This window comes from Balaenoptera physalus (genome assembly GCF_965194825.1).
Source record: "Balaenoptera physalus genome assembly, chromosome: 21".
Lineage (NCBI taxonomy): Eukaryota > Metazoa > Chordata > Mammalia > Artiodactyla > Balaenopteridae > Balaenoptera > Balaenoptera physalus.
In genome coordinates, this window is record NC_138902.1 from 30,771,118 (window position 1) to 30,789,020 (window position 17,903).

Genomic DNA, 17,903 nt, shown 5'->3' on the forward strand with positions numbered 1-17,903 from the left:
AAATGAGGGAATGCTCTGCTCTGTATTAACAGAGAAGAAATGATATTGAAGTCAGTGAGTGTCAGACTTCTGTCATGGGAATGTTCACGGCAGATAGTCTCTACCTGTGAACCTGAAGTAGAACACAGTAGAGTCAGCGTGAACAAAAAGCCCAGGGTGGGTCCTTAAGGTCATGACCTCATGCCACAGCTTACCCTGCAGGGGAACCCAGCCTGCCCTGAAAGAGTTCCCGTCCTCATGCAGTTGTGATGTCAACATGAAGTCTTTCTGCTTTTCAAAGAGCAGCGGTAGTCCAAAATAAAAGGAAGGAAGTGGAAAGCTTGTTCCCATAGATAAAAGGGGGAAAAAAGACTAATACAGAGCAGATCAAGTAAGATTTAACTACCTATGTTAAAATATGCCCAACAATCATCTAAAAGACTATTCCAACCATTTCTAGATGCAGCAAATGTGTCAGGTAGAGGTGTTATGAAAGGACAAAATCTTTGTTCAAATAATTTTCACTGTTCTCCAAAGTATAATTTAAGTATAAATTTGTAGGTTGTTTTCTTTGCCTATTTTTGGTGGATTGAGTGAAAGTTTTAGCTTTAAATAGTGGCAGGGTATAAAGGACTATATTAGGTATAAAAAATGAAGAATGCTGGGGACATGTGAATTGGGTAAGACCTAGAAGTGAGGTCATTTGGATTGGCATTTTGCTGAGCAAAAGAGCAATAGATAGCAACTCCAGTTTTGTTGTATAATTCAGAATTATTAAAGCACTTAGTTCTAGGATGGAGTCATTTACATCCTTTCTGATGAGAGTTGTAAACCAGATTGTTAAAAACCCAGCACTGAGAAACAGTCTCATTTGTATATCATGTTTCTTAAATGCAGGTACATCTGAAGGGAATATTGAAACTTCTAGTTACAACTGTTATCTGTCTCCCTGTCAGTGCAAAGCATAAGTGTGGATGATTTAAGAGCATTAATCCTAAAAGCCACTGGGATGATTTCCCTGAGATGAAACAATAACAACAACAACAAATCAGGGTACGGTCAATCATTTTCCTACTGCTGCTAACACACACGTGGCAGCTCTTTCCACCAAATCACACAGTGGCCTCACCACCTCCCTTCAGCATTCAGTGCCAGGCCCTAAAACCTGGGGAGACACTCACATCCATACCAAGTTGGTTCATGGACAACAGCAAAAAGACGACATTTTTAAATTGAGGTGACGAGGCGCCAACATGGCCATAAAAGTGGGATCATAATCTTCCTTGATTTCTGCAACCACTGTTCATTTTTATATAATTATATTTTAAAGCACTATGTTACACTGAGCTCACAGCCCACTGAAGCTCCTAGATGTATTTCAGATAAAGTTTTGAGAAATCAATCTTTTCAACCTAATCATGAAATAACTCGGTTTAGCGAAATTGCAAGACTTATTTATCCCTGTGGAAGTTTAATTCAGCCTGTCAAGATAATCCGTCTTTCTACTTATTCCTGTCAAGATAATCCATCTTTCTACTTATTACCTATCCTCTCTCGCATGTATGCCTTCTGTAGAACTGATAACCATGCCAGTTATTCTTCCCCAAAATAAAAATGTTGAAGATACATAGGCAGGGAAAGGCACTACTGAAAATGATTTTTCATTCACCTCTAATTCCACCTAACACTTTTAAAGTTAGTACCTAGAGATGTCATGAAGAATTTTGCCAGACTTCTTGCTAAAGATCTAGTGAACTACTTTTGCACTCCAAATATTACAGAAATAAATAATTTTAACAATGAAAAGGGAAGATATCTATCTTTATTATCTATTTTCATTGGCTCCGAATGAATAGTGTCATAAGCTGCCCACTTTCTGATATTTTTGCCAACAAAAATATCAAAAGGTTCAAATTTTAATAGATTCAATATTTCTTCAGAGACAGTATCTTCCCCCAGTGGTCCCTTATTTTCTTCCTTGGATTTTCACAAATTAGTCCAATGACCTTAAGGTATATGTGAAGTGACTTGAGATACATTTTCATTCTAAATAAACTTTGCAAGAGAAATACTCTTTAAATGTTCAATGACCAAATTAGAGCAAATTTCTTATCACCACCACCCCCCCAAAATTCAAATTCCAGGTAGCAAGCAGAGTTTCACCATTTCATATCTAAGACACACACAAACACAGGTTTGTACCACTACTGGCGGTATACAGCAGGCTTTTGCCCTTGCTAAGTTATGTAAACGTTATTTCAGGTGTTCAGGAAGCAGGTGTGTTTGTTCAATCAAAAGAAAAAAATATGACTGTTTCTTTAATAGTCAATTAACAATAAGCAGGATTATTTAATGGTTATTTCATAAAATAACATTTCCATGGAAATACATTAAAATAAACATTCTCAACTTAAAATCCTGACGTTTTCTGAAAAAAAAAATAGCAATAGCTATTGGTCTAGGCTTAAGTCTAAATAGAGCCTCCTATTTGGGCTTGTGCAGTCGTCGGGCAAAAGAAATCCTTGTCATAAGCAACCATTATTTCCATATTAGTTCTAGAAGAATAAATCCTATGGTCCTCTGCTAACAGCCCTTACTTATTCATCAGCCAGGCCTGCCTCGTACCATACCTCCTTCTCTCCCCCAACATATCAGCACTCAATTAGGCAACTATGCCTAATGTAATGTATTATAATTAACTGTAATGTGTTGAGGGGAATTATCTTGATTTCAGTTGACATTTCAAGATGCCTTAAAAGGAGTTGCCTTTTTTTCACTAACAGTCAGGAAAGCTAAGTCATTTTTGAGGGTCAGCTTTTTACTGTTTGATCTTGGAGCAGTCATTTCTCTTATCTTCAAAAGCCTAATCTAAAAATCAAGATGATTGATCCAAGGTCCTTTACAGAAGTTGAGATTTAAGAAATAAAACACACATAAAATGATACTTCTTTATTACTGCCACAGCATTTAATGTTTGCTTCCACTTAAAGTCTAAATATGATACATACAAAACTAAACTAGATTATGTAATTTCTTTTTATATCCGATGATTTGTGATATCAATATATAAAAATTAAAATTAAAGGTTTTTTAAAATTTTTATTTATTTATTTTTGGCTGCATTGGGTCTTCGTTGCTGTGTGTGGGCTTTCTCTAGTTGCGGCGAGCCGGGGCTACTCTTCTCATTGCAGTGGCTTCTCTTGTTGCGGAGCACAGGCTCTAGGCATGCGGGCTTCAGTAGTTGTGGCACGTGGGCTCAGTAGTTGTGGCTCACGGGCTCTAGAGCACAGGCTCAGTAATTGTGGCTCACGGGCCCAGTTGCTCCGTGGCATGTGGGATCTTCCCGGACCAGGGCTCGAACCCATGTCCCCTGCATTGGCAGGTGGATTCTTAACCACTGCGCCACCAGGGAAGCCCAAAATGAAAGGTTTTAAAATTAAAAATAGGAGGAAATTTATAAATAAACAACAAGATCCTACTGTATAGCTCATGGAACTATATTCAATATCCTGGGATAAACCATATGGAAAAGAATATAAAAAAGAATGTATAAATGTATATAACTCAGTCACTTTGCTGTACAGCAGAAATTAACACAGCATTGTAAATCAACTATACTTCAATACAAAGTTTTTTATTTTTTGAAAAAAGGAAATTTAGCAAAGCTCAAATTTTTAAAAAATGGTTCTTTTATTTTTAATTTTTTTACATTGAACATAACTGTTACTAACATTTTTAAATTTCAACTTTATGGAAGTTATAATTGATGTATACAGTTGTAACATATTTAAAGTATACATAGCGATGATATATGTGTACACTGTGGAAGGATTCCCCCCATCTAGTTAACACATCCATCACTTCACATATTAATCTTTTTTTTTTTTTTTTTTGGTGAGAACATTTAAGTTCTACTCTCTTAGCAAATTTCAATTATACAATACAGTGTTATCAATCATAGTCATCATGTTTTACATTAGATCCTCAGACCTTATTTATCTTATAGCTGAAAGTTTGTGCATTTTTACCAAACTCTCCCTATTTCCCCCACCCCCCAGCCCCTGGCAACCACTTTCCTACTCTCTGTTTCTATGAATTTGACTTTTTTTCTTTTTTAGATTCCACACATAAGTGATACCACACAGTATTTGTCTTTCTCTGTCTTACTTATTTTGCTTAGCATAATACCCTCAAGGTTCATCCATGTTGTCACAAATGACAAGATTTCCTTCTTTCTCACGGTTGAATAAATATTCCATTGTGTAAATATACTGCATCTTTATCCATTCATCAGTTGGTGGACACATAAGTTGTTTCCATATCTTGACTATTGTGAATAATGCTGCAGTGAACATGGGAGTGCAGATATCTCTTCAATATTCTGTTTTCATTTCCTTTGGATTTATACCCTGAAGTGGGATTGCTGGATCACATGATAGTTCTATTTTTAATTTTCTGAGGAACCTCCATATTTTTTCCCATAGTACTTGTACCAATTTATTCCCACCAACAGCACACAGGGTTTCCTTTTCCCCACATTTTCACCAGCAATTGTTATCTCCTGTCTTTTTGATAATAGCCATTCTAACAGGTGTGAAGTGAAATCTCACTGTGGTTTTGATTTGCATTCCCCCGATGATTAGTAATGTTACGCACTTTTTCATGTACTGTTGGCCATTGTATGTCCTTCTTTGGAAAAACGTCCGTTCAGTTCCTCCGCCCGTTTTTAAATCAATTCGGTTTTCTGAGTTTTGTTTTATTTTAGTTTGGTTTTTGGCTTTTTGCAGTTGAGTTGTATGAGTTCTTTATATATTTTGGATATTAACCCTTTATCGGATATACGACTTACAGATACTGTCTCCCATTCTGCAGGTTGTCTTTTCCTTTTGTGACGATATCCTTTGCTGTACAGAAGTTTTTAGTTTGATGTACTCTTACTGGCTTATTTTTGCTTTTGTTGCCTTGCTTTTGTTGTCAAATACAAAAAATCATTGCCAAGACCAAAGTCAAGCTTATGCCTTATGTTTTCTTCTGGGAGTTTTATGGTTTTAGGTCTTACATTCATGTCTTTAGTCCACTTTGAGTTGATTTTTGTTTATGGTATAAGATAGCGGTCCAGTTTCATTCTTTTGCATGTGGCTGTCCAGTTTTCCCAGCACCACTGAAGAGACTATCCTTTCCCCATCATATATTCTTGGCTCCTTTGTCATAAATTAATTGACCATATTTGCATGGGTTTATTTCTGGGCTGTCTATTCTGTTCCATTTGTCTATGTGTCTGTTTTTATGCCAATGCTGTATTTTTTTTTATTTCTATAGCTTTGTAATATAGTTTGAAATCAGGAAGTGTGATGCCTCTAGTTTTATTCTTCTTTCTCAAGATTGCTTTGGCTATTCATTTGGTTTTTTGTGATTTCATACAAATTTTAGAACTGTTTTTTCTATTTCTGTGAAAAATGCCATTGGAATTTTGGTAGGGATTGCACTGAATCTGTAGATTGTTTTGGGTAGTATGGACATTTTAACACTATTCTGCCAATCCATGAGCCTGAAATAGCTTTCCATTTATTTATCTCTTCTTCCATTTCTTCTTCCTTTTCTTCCATCAATGTCTTACAGTTTTTAGTGTACGGATCTTTCACCTCCTTGGTTTCATTTATTCCTATGTATTTTGTTCTTTTTGATGCATTTGTAAATGGGATTATTTTCTTAATTTCTTTCTGATATTTTGTTATTAGTGTATAGAAATGCAACTGATTTTTGCATATTGATTTTGTATCCTGCAACTTTACCGAATTCGTTTATTAGTTCTAACAGTTTTTTGGTGGAATGTTTAGGGTTTTCTATATGTAATATCATGTCATCTGCAAATAGAGACAGTTTTACTTCTTCCAAATCAGAAAGAAAGAAGTAAACTTTTTTTTTTTAAAGATCAAAGATTTGCTCCTCAGAGTAGAAATTTATGGTACTCTCTGTAATGGTGGAAAGCAGGGGAGATACTTTCACTTAGTGAACTAAACAGGAATGGCTGTCATCAGGATGCTATCACTCTGCAATCTGCCACACAATTCTTTATGTGACATTTTACAGACATCTCTTTCCTCCAACCATCACCTTGGGTTATAAGCTGTCAAAGGTAATGGAAAGTCTTTTTTTAAAGGCTGACTGTCACAACCTTTAAGTGTCACTTTCCCTTAGGTTCAATAGCAATGACTTAGCTGGCATAGGAGGCAAGTGTTTGACTGAACCATTTCTTTAGGTCTATCTCCTCTTATTCACTGCAGTGGTGGTGGGGCAGGGGGAGAACTTTCCTAAAAGAAGGCTCTGTTTAAGGAGGAAAGAAAAGCTGCCTGGAAAGCAGAATTCCTTTTCAATTCCGAAATGTTGCTAAGTTGGGCATGGAATAATTGAGTAATGGGAAAATACATACAAATAAACCTTACGAACTGTGGTGGCTTAGTTTAATTTAAAGCAATAAAATATAGTCTGTGTGTTTTCAGGAAAGTCTAGATTATACTCTCATGACTCAATCAAAGGTAAAAGTCTGTCTCAAAATATTCAAAATATTGGTGACTGGGCATGACGCCAGTTAGCCAATTCGGGGATGGTTTGCTGCATTGCGGGGAGGGGGTTTGATCTTGCTGCTGTTGCTACTGCCAAAGAGGATAATGATGTTGCTATAAATCATTTAGATGGCTGCAAATGGGCAAAACTGGATTTGAATCCAGGTCCACTTGACTTCAAGACCTATCCTTCCAACACTATTCAGTTCACCTGTAACATGTATTTCTATAGTCTAATTCTTTCTACGTTTCTTTGATGATGTGCCTGACTCACCAGATCCACATTAAGGTTCTGGTTTATTTTCATTAGGAATACACTTGGCTTTTGATTTATAGAATAGAAACCAATGGAAATTTTCTAGTACTGTACTATCAAGTTGATCAATAACTTTGTCTTAGAAAAAATGCATTTGTAAGTACTTAGATATATCCTATAATCATCCTTAAGTATTGCAGTATAAAAGTAAAAGATACCATGAAAGCAGGATACTAGAGCAATATTAAATCACATGACAATTTAGTGCAAAAAGAAACCAGTATTCTTTTATAATTAAAAAAGAGAGTAAATCACAGATTTTGAGGCTTTGAAATGGCATCAGAAAGAAAATTATCTACCAGGATTGACTTCTAACTAGTATACTTTTTACAGAAAATCTATACGCATTTTGACTAGCTTGCATTGTAAAGTCTCAGAAAGAAAATTGCTAGTATCCTTGAAAAACATATGGTGCTCTTCAGGAAAATTTTCCAGGTATCATGAAATTTGGTATAATTAAAAAGAACACTTTGTATTTTTTATGAAAATAGTCAATGGCCTCGTGTCCTTTTGTTCATCACTATTCACAGTAATGATTTTGCCTTATTCCTAGAAATGACGTTAAGTGTGTTCTGATCCCAGCATTCACGTATAAATGCTGTTGATGATTTGGCTTCTGAAAACTAAGGACCGATCTTCAGGCACCATTAGCTCAGGAATGTTGGGAGGGATTTAAGTTCTTATGTGGAGGCTGCCCTCATTATTGACTGAGATGATTTGTACCACCCACTCAGAGGCAAAGGAGTCCCTGAGTTGACATCATATACCGGCTGTCAACGCAGAGAAACCATTCAGAAAAGGGGGAGACGTGGATTCTCATTTTTCTAAGCTCAGGGACTGTAAAGGACACAATAAACGACTTAGGGTATTTCCTGTGTACATTTCAAAGCAGCACATTAATATATTAGAAAAGATAACTAAAGATAAATGTCAACAACCTAAATTAAGTCATCTGGCTGTAATTGAAAAGTGAAATCATTTGGCATTTATGAATATGGCTAATCCTACCACAAAGAGAGAGAGAAAGGATTTGACCACTCAGGGTAGTTTATGCAGAAAGAGTGGTACATATACCATTTCAAAGTAAATTCAGGCTAAAATCTGGTGCATAAAATTAATATGCACCGTAGTTTTATTCTGGTGTTTAAAATATCTCTAAGAAATCTAACATCCCTCAATGTTTTCCCACCACTTTGACTATCTGTGAGTCCTTTTTTCTGAATTATATATGAACTGTGAATAGAATAATTTTAAAATAACCTAGCAATTTACTGGATTAAAATTATTCCATGGAAAATCTTTTGGGCTCCAATCTTAAACTACTCGCATTAGCTGAGCTAAAATGTAGTCCTATCGCTGTATAGCTGGCCTTGGTGCTTAAAATCAAGTCTACAAAAACAAAATGACTAACACAGAATTCTTGGCCAAAATTGAGGAGAGAATTTGCCTCAGCTCCTCTTCAGAATGGGATGCCTCATAATCAAAAGATTTCAAGCAGAATTACAAGATTATGGGCACAAAGTCATGCTGGTGCCCATGAATGAACAATCAAACATCTTAGGATCCTCATTCAAAACTTAAATTACCCAACCTGTTGTCATACGCATGTTGGAAATAAAGCCGACTCTGATCCATTAAAAAAAAAAGAGAGAGATATCTGATCACTGAAATTCAAGCCGAATTAAAAGACCATAGCCACCAAATCATGTCTTATCCATGCATGAACAAGCAGCACAATTTACTGCCAATGCATATTGGGAAAGAACCCTACTCTGACCTATGAGAAAAACAAATCCATTGCTATACACAAATTGGATACACATAATGTTGCCTTTTATATAAAAACTTCAGCAAGAACTGAATTTAAGTAAATACATCTCCGCTCCACCTGTTGAATATCATTTTGATACTCTCATGTACAGACAGTTTTTGCTCTGTGGATTATCTGCTGAGGTTCAAGGTAGTCTGCATTTTATGGTCAGTTTTCATAGTCTTGGACCTGGTTCAATTCCAATTTAAGAGAATACTTGAAATACTGTCTCTCCTAGTAGCATGCAAACACTCCAGGAATTTGATGCTTTCCAGAATAATCTGTGCTTGTTATGTAAGTACAATCAAAGACACTTTTTCAGAACAGAACAAAAGAGATTAGGTTCGCTTTAGTTCAAACTGTCTAAAGAGAGTTCTCAGTTGTGGACTTGTTAATGGCTTTAGTACAAATAATGGAAAGAGAATCATGCATTTTTATTAGTCACCCAAGAAGCCTTCGGTTTCGGGTTCTTCTGCAGAGCTCAATCACTGTGGCTTTTCTTTTAAAACTTGGAAAATGTCTTGCCTGATTAGGAAGTTAGTCATTTCACGTTTTGACATCTAAAACAATGCGAAGTTAAAAAACCTCACGTGTTACATTTATAAGTAACAGGATACATCACTTTAAAGATGAAAAGCTCAAGGATTTGTGGCGCCTTTCTTTGTTCCCGTTAATCCTATTTTACTTTCTTCAGTGTCAGATATTTTGTAAATATCGGCATTTGAATTCAAACAACAAATGCTGATTATTAGTTCCTTAACTTGGTATAAAAACATTATTAGAGTAGCAGGTTTTGTGTTCTGAGAGTTAACTTTCCTTCTGTTTGATGTTTTCTTTATCAATCAGTATTGTTCCAGCTCAAACACTGTCTTTGTCATTAGTTTTAAAACTTAAAACAGTTTTAAACATCAAGTGTTTTGAAAAGGAGTGATAAATAGAATTTGGGAAATGTCTTCACAGTCCTCATTTTTCTGGAGACTTGTTTATTCCTTCTTGTTTTAGCAGTTGCCTCAGCCGTGGTCACAGACATCCCCTGAGGCTTTACTTTTCCATTTATTTTGTCCATTTAAGGTTAACGTATTAGGAGTTTTGCTACTGAGACATTAAAATAAATACATCTGATGGAGTTTTCTCAAGGCTCCTGCACTGACCACTGCCTTCTTCCCTGACTTAATTGGCATCCCTTCAATCCAGGCGGTATTAAGGCTACCAAGTAGGCTACATTAGGTATTAAGGCTACATACTTAGCTATGTACCACATTTATTTTTGTATTCTGAAAAAGAAAATAGAAATGTGCCTCTTTACTTATACCAGCTGAAAAATAAGAGATAAAATTCATCATAATAAAGTTTCCTTCATTCACTCTTTAAAGTCAGTTGGCCTGTGAAATTTTACTGTAAAATTCAGTGTAACATTGTGGTAATTCTCTCAGTCCTAGATGTGGCAACCGTACACATTACTCCTGCCCTGCTTCTCCTACACTGCTGCAGTGTCCTTCCAGGGTGGATGGGCAAGAATGTGACACAACACAATCAGGTGATACCAAAACACTACATAATGAGGATGTCATCTGTGTTGTTTTCAGTTTATAGCTCTAAAATATAAATTGGGATGAACATCAGTACTCTGATTTTATCCATTCTATATGCTCATTGTTTTAGTATTTATTGAGTACTGGGCATTAGTAATTCAATCTAGGTGTAAAAAAGATAAAATCCTTCTCTTCTTGGTTCATATATACAGCTCATATCATTTATGTGTACTTTTTTCCATGCTATTTTATTTCCCCATTTCTCCCCCTACCCTAGGGTAGAAGGTATCATTATAATTAGCTGGTGTTCACATTTAAAAATTTTTGTAGGTTTAAATAACTTTTTTCCAGTTTATTGAGATATAATTGACATACAGCACTTGTATAAGTTTAAGGTAAACAGCATAATGATGTGACTTACATACATTGTGAAATGACGACCACAATAAGTTTAGTGAACATCCAACATCTCATAGAGATACAAAATTAAAGAAATAGAAAATAATATATTTTTCAATGTGATGAGAAATCTTAGGATTTTCTCTCAACGTCTTTCATATATAACATAAAGCAGTGTTAATTATATTTATCATGTTGCACATTACATCCCTAGTACTTATTTATTTTATAACTGGAAGTTTGTACTTTTTGACTTCCTTCATCCAATTCCCCCTCCCCCTACTCCTTGCCTCTGGCAACCACAAATCTGATCTCTTTTTCTATGAGTCTGTTTGTTCATTTGTTTGTTTTTGAGGTATAGTTGACCTACAACACTATGTCAGTTTCTGTTACACCACATAGTGATTCGATATTTCTATACATTTCAAAATGATCATGACATTAAGTCTAGTTACTATCTGTCACCATACAAAGATATTACATAATTATTAACTATATTCCCCACACTGTACATTTCATACCTGTGACATCTTTACTTTGCAGCTTGGAAGTCTGTACCTCTGAATCTTCCTCACCTATTTCTCTCTTCCCCCCACCCCCTCCTCTTTGGCAACCACCTGTTTGTTCTCTGTATCTGTGATTGTTTCTGTTTTGTTATGTTTGTTCATTTGTTTTGGTTTTTTTAATTATTAAAAAAAATTTTTTTTTGGCCATGTTGAGCAGCTTGTGGGATCTTAGTTCCCCGACCAGAGACTGAACCCACGCCCTTGGCAGTGAAAGTGCAGAGTCCTAACCATGGACCGCCAGGGAATTCCCTGTTTTGTTTTTTAGATTCCACATATAAGTGAAATCATACAGTATTTGTGCCTCTCTGCCTGACTTACTTCACTTATACCCTCTAGTTCCACCCACGTTGTCACAAATGGCAAGATTTCATTCTTTTTTATGCCTGAGTAATATTCCATTGTACATATATACCACATCTTCTTTATCCATTAATGTATGGATGGGTGCTTGGTTGGCTTCCATATCTTGGCTATTCTAAATAATGCTGCAATGAACATAGGAGTGTGTATATCTTTACTAATTAGTGCTTTTGTTTTCTTTGGATAAATACCCAGGAGTGGAATTGCTGGATCTTACAGTAGTTCTATTTTTAATTTTCTGAGGAATCTCCATACTCTTTTCCATAGTGGCTGCAACAATTTACATTCTCACCAATAGTGCAGGAGGGTATACTCTTTTCTCCACATCCTTGCCAACACTTGTTATTTGTTGTCTTTTTGATAATAATTATTCTGACAGGTGTGAGGTGATATCTCATTGTGGTTTTGATTTGCATTTCCCTGATGATTAGTGATGTGGAGTATCTTTTCACATGCCTGTTGGCCATCTGTATGTCTTCTTTGGAAAAATGCCTATTCAAATCTCTGCCCGTTCTTAATTGGGTTGTTTGATTTTTTTGATGTTAAGTTGTATGAATTCTTTGTATATTTTGGATATTAACCCCTTATCAGATAAATTGTTTGCAAATATCTTCTCCCATTTGGTAGGTGGTCTTTATGTTTTGTTGATAGTTTCCTTTGCTGTGCAAAAGCTTTTTTTAGTTTGATGTAGTCCCATTTGTTTATTTTTGCTTTTGTTTCCCTTGCCTGAGGAGACATATCCAAAAAAAATATTACTAAGGCCAGTGTCAAAGAGCATACTGCCTCTATTTTCTTCTAGAAGTTTTATGGTTTCAGGTCTTACATTTAAGTCTTTAATCCATTTTGAATTTATGGTTGTGCATGGTGTGAGCAAGTAGTCCAGTTTAATTCTTTTGATGTAGCTGTCCAGTCTTCCCAATTGGATACTGTAATTTTATTATTAGACTTTCACATTAGTAATAAATAGAACCAGGCTTTCTATAAGAGGTGAACTTCGATGGCCATGTTGAAAGAGAATGATGAATGATGACTAAAGCAGAACATACGAGGACCGGAGAAATGGTCAGAAAAGAGGACAGGGCCCTGACAGGCAAACACAAGAAAGCCAGGAAGCTCATTTGGTGCTCTTTTTAGAGAATAAAGAAAAACTTATTTACTGAAGGTCTTTCTTGACAGGTCATGACAGATGATTTCATTTCAACCCTATCCCTACTCATCCATGAGGTATAGATAAAAATTGTTTTAACTCTCGGATGTTAGAGTGCTAATGCACATGGAAACTGAATGTGTGGTACAGGGGAAGTTCACGTTCATTAACAACAGGCCCTACTCAGGAGCCAAGGCAAAGTGGCCAGGGTTAAACATCTTTCAGAGAGCTCTTCCTCTTAAAAGAACTGCTTCCTGAAGAGCCTATCCTTTCTCTTTGGTTGTAGGTTATGGATAAATAAGAAACTCTAAAAATGGGCTAAGAGAATACGCCAGGGAAAGAACTAAGTCATCTCACACGTCAAGAAATAATACAAATATTAAAAAAATTTTTTCTACAACAAGCACCATTTTCCCAACCATTTCAAATGAATTAATCTCAATTGTTATACAGCAAACACTTCAATGGGAAAAACCACCATATCTGATACTGAAACAGAAGTGGGTTTTGTAGTAATCATTTATTTCTTGCATCTTTGTAAAAATAGATGAATCTTATCTTCTTTGACTATTTGCTCAACATACATATTAAATACATTAAACATTCCCTGGTAGTAAATTAACTCTATAACAAACTGAAAATAATAATTGAATAATGTAAGGTAATGATTTCAAAGTACCAGAGTGCTTATTAAAATTCTGGAAGAGGATGCTTTGCTCCAGTGATCCTTTCTGGCTTAGAGAACAAAAACTGTTATTATAAATGTTTATGAAAGCAATTTAATTTTTAACAATGAAAACCCCACTCCATTTTCATCCATTAATGGTCACCATTAAGCAAAAACATAAGTTTATGTTTAGGATAATAAGACCAATAATAACTGAAGTTTAACTTGAATAGAACTATAAATTCTGGCCACCTTATTAAACTCTAATTTAAATAAGACTAATGATCATGTGATATTAACTCACAGGTACACCAAAACAGAACAAAAACAAAAACACTCTTTCATGATATTTTGTTCCCCATGCTAGTGAACAAATTAATACATCATTTTTTTTCTACAGGAAAACTGAAGACTTTAATAACAAACCCTCCAAGGTCAAAATGAACACAGGTATGCTGTCTCTGTTAGTTTTAAACTCTTCAGCCTTGCTCTCTAAATATCATCTTGGCCCTAAATCATTAGTTTAGCACTCTGCTGATCCTAAATGTGATACTGAGTTTCTTAGATAGTCTAAATTCATTACTTGATTTCTTTGTTTTTGTGTTTTAATCTTATAGCTATCAAAAGTAGACTTTTCCGTTTTGCTGTCTATTCTTACTCCCTTTCTCTGTAATCATATCATGACATTAACTCCTGTAAACCCTAGGAAGAGGTAGCATGCCATTCAATGCATACATCTGAAATCTCTCACTTAAAATAGGTTAAATTCATAGGCAAGTTGCTCTAGTAGAAAATATTTAAAATCCCCCGTTCTGTAAACATTTTATGTTGACAGCGACCGTAGATAGAGTGCCAAAGCTTCACAGGAAATCAGCTTAATTAATCCACAGACACAATACACTTAAAGTCTTAAGCATTATATTTTTTTATGTGGGAACAGTATCTCCAAATAGCTTAATAACATTGGTGCTCTGAACTCTTGTGCTGTATACAGATTAACTGTAAAAATGTTTGTGATACTTGCTTGATACGTATGATTTTTTTCCATAATATAAGCATTTTAGCTTATATTTTCACCTTCCTCTCCCCCTGAAATTTTTATATTCAGTGTTGAATAATTCTGGAAAACAACTGTCTCACTGAAATTTTGTAACTTGTATTTTAAAAATAGCACTTCCTATCCACAAGTGATCACTGGGAAGTTGTTTTAGTGCCGTCACCCCACAGCAAAGGAGAAAGGATAGTGGAAGACGTTTTTCTCATGTCAAGCTGGTTGCCTTTTTGCTGTCTCTTGTTATCAAATTGCCTCAAGGGAGGATTAACAACCATTGGTGAAAACCAATATCTAATCCCTAGATCAAGTGTAGAGACATGCGCTATTGAACATGATTCTGCAGCTGCCCCTTAGCAGAAACCTGCTGTAACCGACCAAAGAGAATTCGAGGTCGGCTGGCCCCTGAAGATGCAGTCAGCCCGTAGGTGTGTAGAGCACCAGGCAAGATGAGGATATTGGAGACAGTCGAAATATACAAGGAAGGCTTAGAAATCAAGAGAAATTATAACCCTGGAAATGAACCAAGAAAAGTCATTTGGACAACTGGAGATGACAGAATTATACGTGGGAAATGAAAGGGAAATATTATTAGGCAAAAGAGATTGAAGAAAGCAAATAGAATAGAGGGCCCACAGCTGAGCTATGGTAAGTCATACTGAGAAACTGCAAAATCACTCCAGCAGGACGTGCACAGGAGGAAGTTATATTTACTGATTGTTCTGCAGCATTCTCCTGCAGACCTAAGTTGAACATAACTTCCCAATATCCTTCATTTTGTGGAGTCTGATTTTCCTATTTATTATAACCCTATTATGACAGAGGTATAATATGTGATTATACTAAATATGCCATATTCATTACAATGCATTTAGTAATTAACCTTCCCATTCATAGAATTCAATCCATAATAACAAAGTAGGCAAATAGAAATTTGTAAATTTGTTTAGTTCTCTAGGGTACTTGAGCCAAGTTACTGTTATAGCAGCATGAATATAACCCTCTAAACATCCTCTCATTAAAAGGAATAAGCTGGGCTTTATATGGAATGCTAATTTGCATAGATATTTTGATTATATGAGTGAATTTATACATCTATGTATGCATGTAAAATATGATATTCAAACATATGCATACATAATTAATTAGAAGTGACTGGAACCCTTTGTTTAAAATGCTTTGTTTAAAATGTTAAAATACTATAATGTTGCTATAAAAACATACCACTTTTGAAAATACATATAAATAATACCGTAGGAAGTTGAAAAAAGCATTGCCACTGTATCTCAAAATGAAGTAGAAATTAGTTCCTAAATATCCAATAAATAAAATGGGTCTTCGTTATTTAAATACCTATCAATCATTAAAGGGATATATTACTATTTCAGTGTTCAATGTTCAGTCACTAATGTTTAAAAAAAAAGATTCTTTTAAAGCAGCTCTTTGTTTTTTAGTCAAATACATAATAAACGAGCCAAGGGAATTGTGATACATTTTTCATACTAAAGTATCTAAATAATGTATAAAAATATACAAAACAGCATGTTTTGTATATTTGTTCTCTTGGAATTTTCGATCCACTATTTTCTAAGGAAAATCTTAGCTATGGAGGAAAGGGAGTAAGACATCAAATGATTCACTGTATGTGGTTTACTTCTGTGAGTGTTTTCCAGCAGTAGAAACAGCTACTGAGGGTCTTGCCGCTGCCTGGAAGAGTGTGCAGGTCATTAATGAGTGTGAAGGTAACGGTAGCATTAGGATTCTTTGGGATGACCTAAGTATGTAAGACAGCACCCTCATTTTGTGATCTTAAAGATATCTTCAATAAATAGCAGAAAGTATGGACACAATAAGTAGAAACAACATAATAGACTTCTCTCTTCCAGCAATTTCACAAATGCCTCAACTTTTCAAATTAAGCTCTTTATTAACTTGTTACTAAAGACAAATTCTCCAGTCATTTTATCTAGTTCTTAGAGTTACCTAGATTACAAAAATTATTTAACCCACGGGGCTTCCCTGGTGGCGCAGTGGTTGAGAATCCTCCTGCCAATGCAGGGGACACGGGTTCGAGCCCTGGCCTGGGAAGATCCCACATGCCGCGGAGCAACTGGGCCCGTGAGCCACGATTACTGAGCCTGCGCGTCTGGAGCCTGTGCTCCGCGACAAGACAGGCCGCGACAGTGAGAGGCCCGCGCACCGCGATGAAGAGTGGCCCCCGCTCGCCGCAACTAGAGAAAGCCCTCGCACAGAAACGAAGACCCAACACAGCCAAAAATAAATAAATTAATTTTAAAAAAGAATTTATTTAACCCAGAGGTTCCCACACTTTCTTGGTTTACGGTGCCAAGATAGTTCAGTAATTTTCTACCACACTCTCAAGCCAAAAGAAGTACCTAACAGTTGTATTTATTAAGTAGTTAGGTGCAAACAACTTAGTAAGTACTCATGTTCTATCAACTCAGAAGCAATCTGAGAAAATAATATACTTCAACTGAAAAGTAATCATTTTATCTCATGCTTTATAACCACAGTTACTTGTTATTGGGATGTCTGTGCGTATTGGATGCTACAAAACTTCTCAGACTTGGAATTAGATTGTACATCACCACTCCCAGTTACTGGCCCAGGTTACTTTCACAGGGCACTTGCTTTCCATCAGAGCAATCAGCAAAAAGCCAGCTTTACAAAGATGTGACATCGTTTACAGGAAGATAACGCGACCTCGCATGTTGAAACTGGGAACTACCTCAGGATAGTGGCGTATGCAGTCTGTCTGATAGACAGCGCTGTGTTTTCCTCAAAAATGTGGGCTGTGTCCCCAAACGCTTGTGAATCCACTGAGGCAGGTGCTCAACACGGAGTTTCGGAGACCAAAGGCTCAACCAGTGACCTTGGGTCTCCTCAGTCTGAAATTTTCCCTTTGCATCTCTGCTTGTTTTCAGATGTTCAAAATTAAAAGAACAAGAAGATTAAATCTCTTAGAGAGCTTTCCATTTACACTTTCAACACCCTGGACTACTTAACCCTTTTAGACTTTGACAGCTGCCATATACTGCATATTAAATTGTGTTACCTCCATTTTATCAGAAACACTCATCCCTCATAACTATTTTCAGTTTGCAGAGATTGCTAAAAGCCTATCGGTGCCTCTCCTAAAGATACATTTTGTTGTATGTTTCTGCCATTTATGTCTTTCTGTATTTGGTCTTTGATTTGTTTGATTTACTTTCGTATGTTGTTTCAAGTCATTTTTCTGTTTTAATTATCATCTGCATTACAAAATGGTTATTTTAAGCATATATCAATATTTAAGAAATTATATTTTGACATGAGAATCATTCTATCAATTTTAAGGTCTGCTGACCTTACTACTTGTGATTTTACCAACAATTAGTCCAAATCATACTTTCAAGCACTCTTAAATTCTCTCACATCCAATAACAAAGTGGATACACTCCTTAAGAAATAAAGAAAAATAATATATAAGACTAGCATGTGGCAATATATAAT

The 17,903-nt window shown here is 35.7% G+C and overlaps 2 protein-coding genes across 40 annotated transcripts in view; one reads left to right on the forward strand and one right to left on the reverse strand.

The window, feature by feature from the left end:
* Positions 1-17,903, reverse strand: part of TLR3 (toll like receptor 3) — a 358,863-nt gene that overhangs the window by 285,486 nt on the left and 55,474 nt on the right. The window lies entirely within an intron of this gene.
* The window catches only part of SORBS2 (sorbin and SH3 domain containing 2), a 202,842-nt gene that overhangs the window by 95,761 nt on the left and 89,178 nt on the right, over positions 1-17,903 (forward strand). For 32 of the 39 annotated variants that reach the window (XM_082444742.1, XM_082444762.1, XM_082444740.1 and 29 more), the window contains one exon: positions 13,740-13,789. The exons of the other annotated variants lie outside the window; for them this stretch is intronic. In XM_082444742.1, the coding sequence (XP_082300868.1) occupies positions 13,780-13,789 (10 nt within the window). In that variant the 5' untranslated portion in view covers positions 13,740-13,779. The remainder of the gene's footprint in view (positions 1-13,739; positions 13,790-17,903) is intronic. 39 annotated transcript variants of the gene reach the window in all.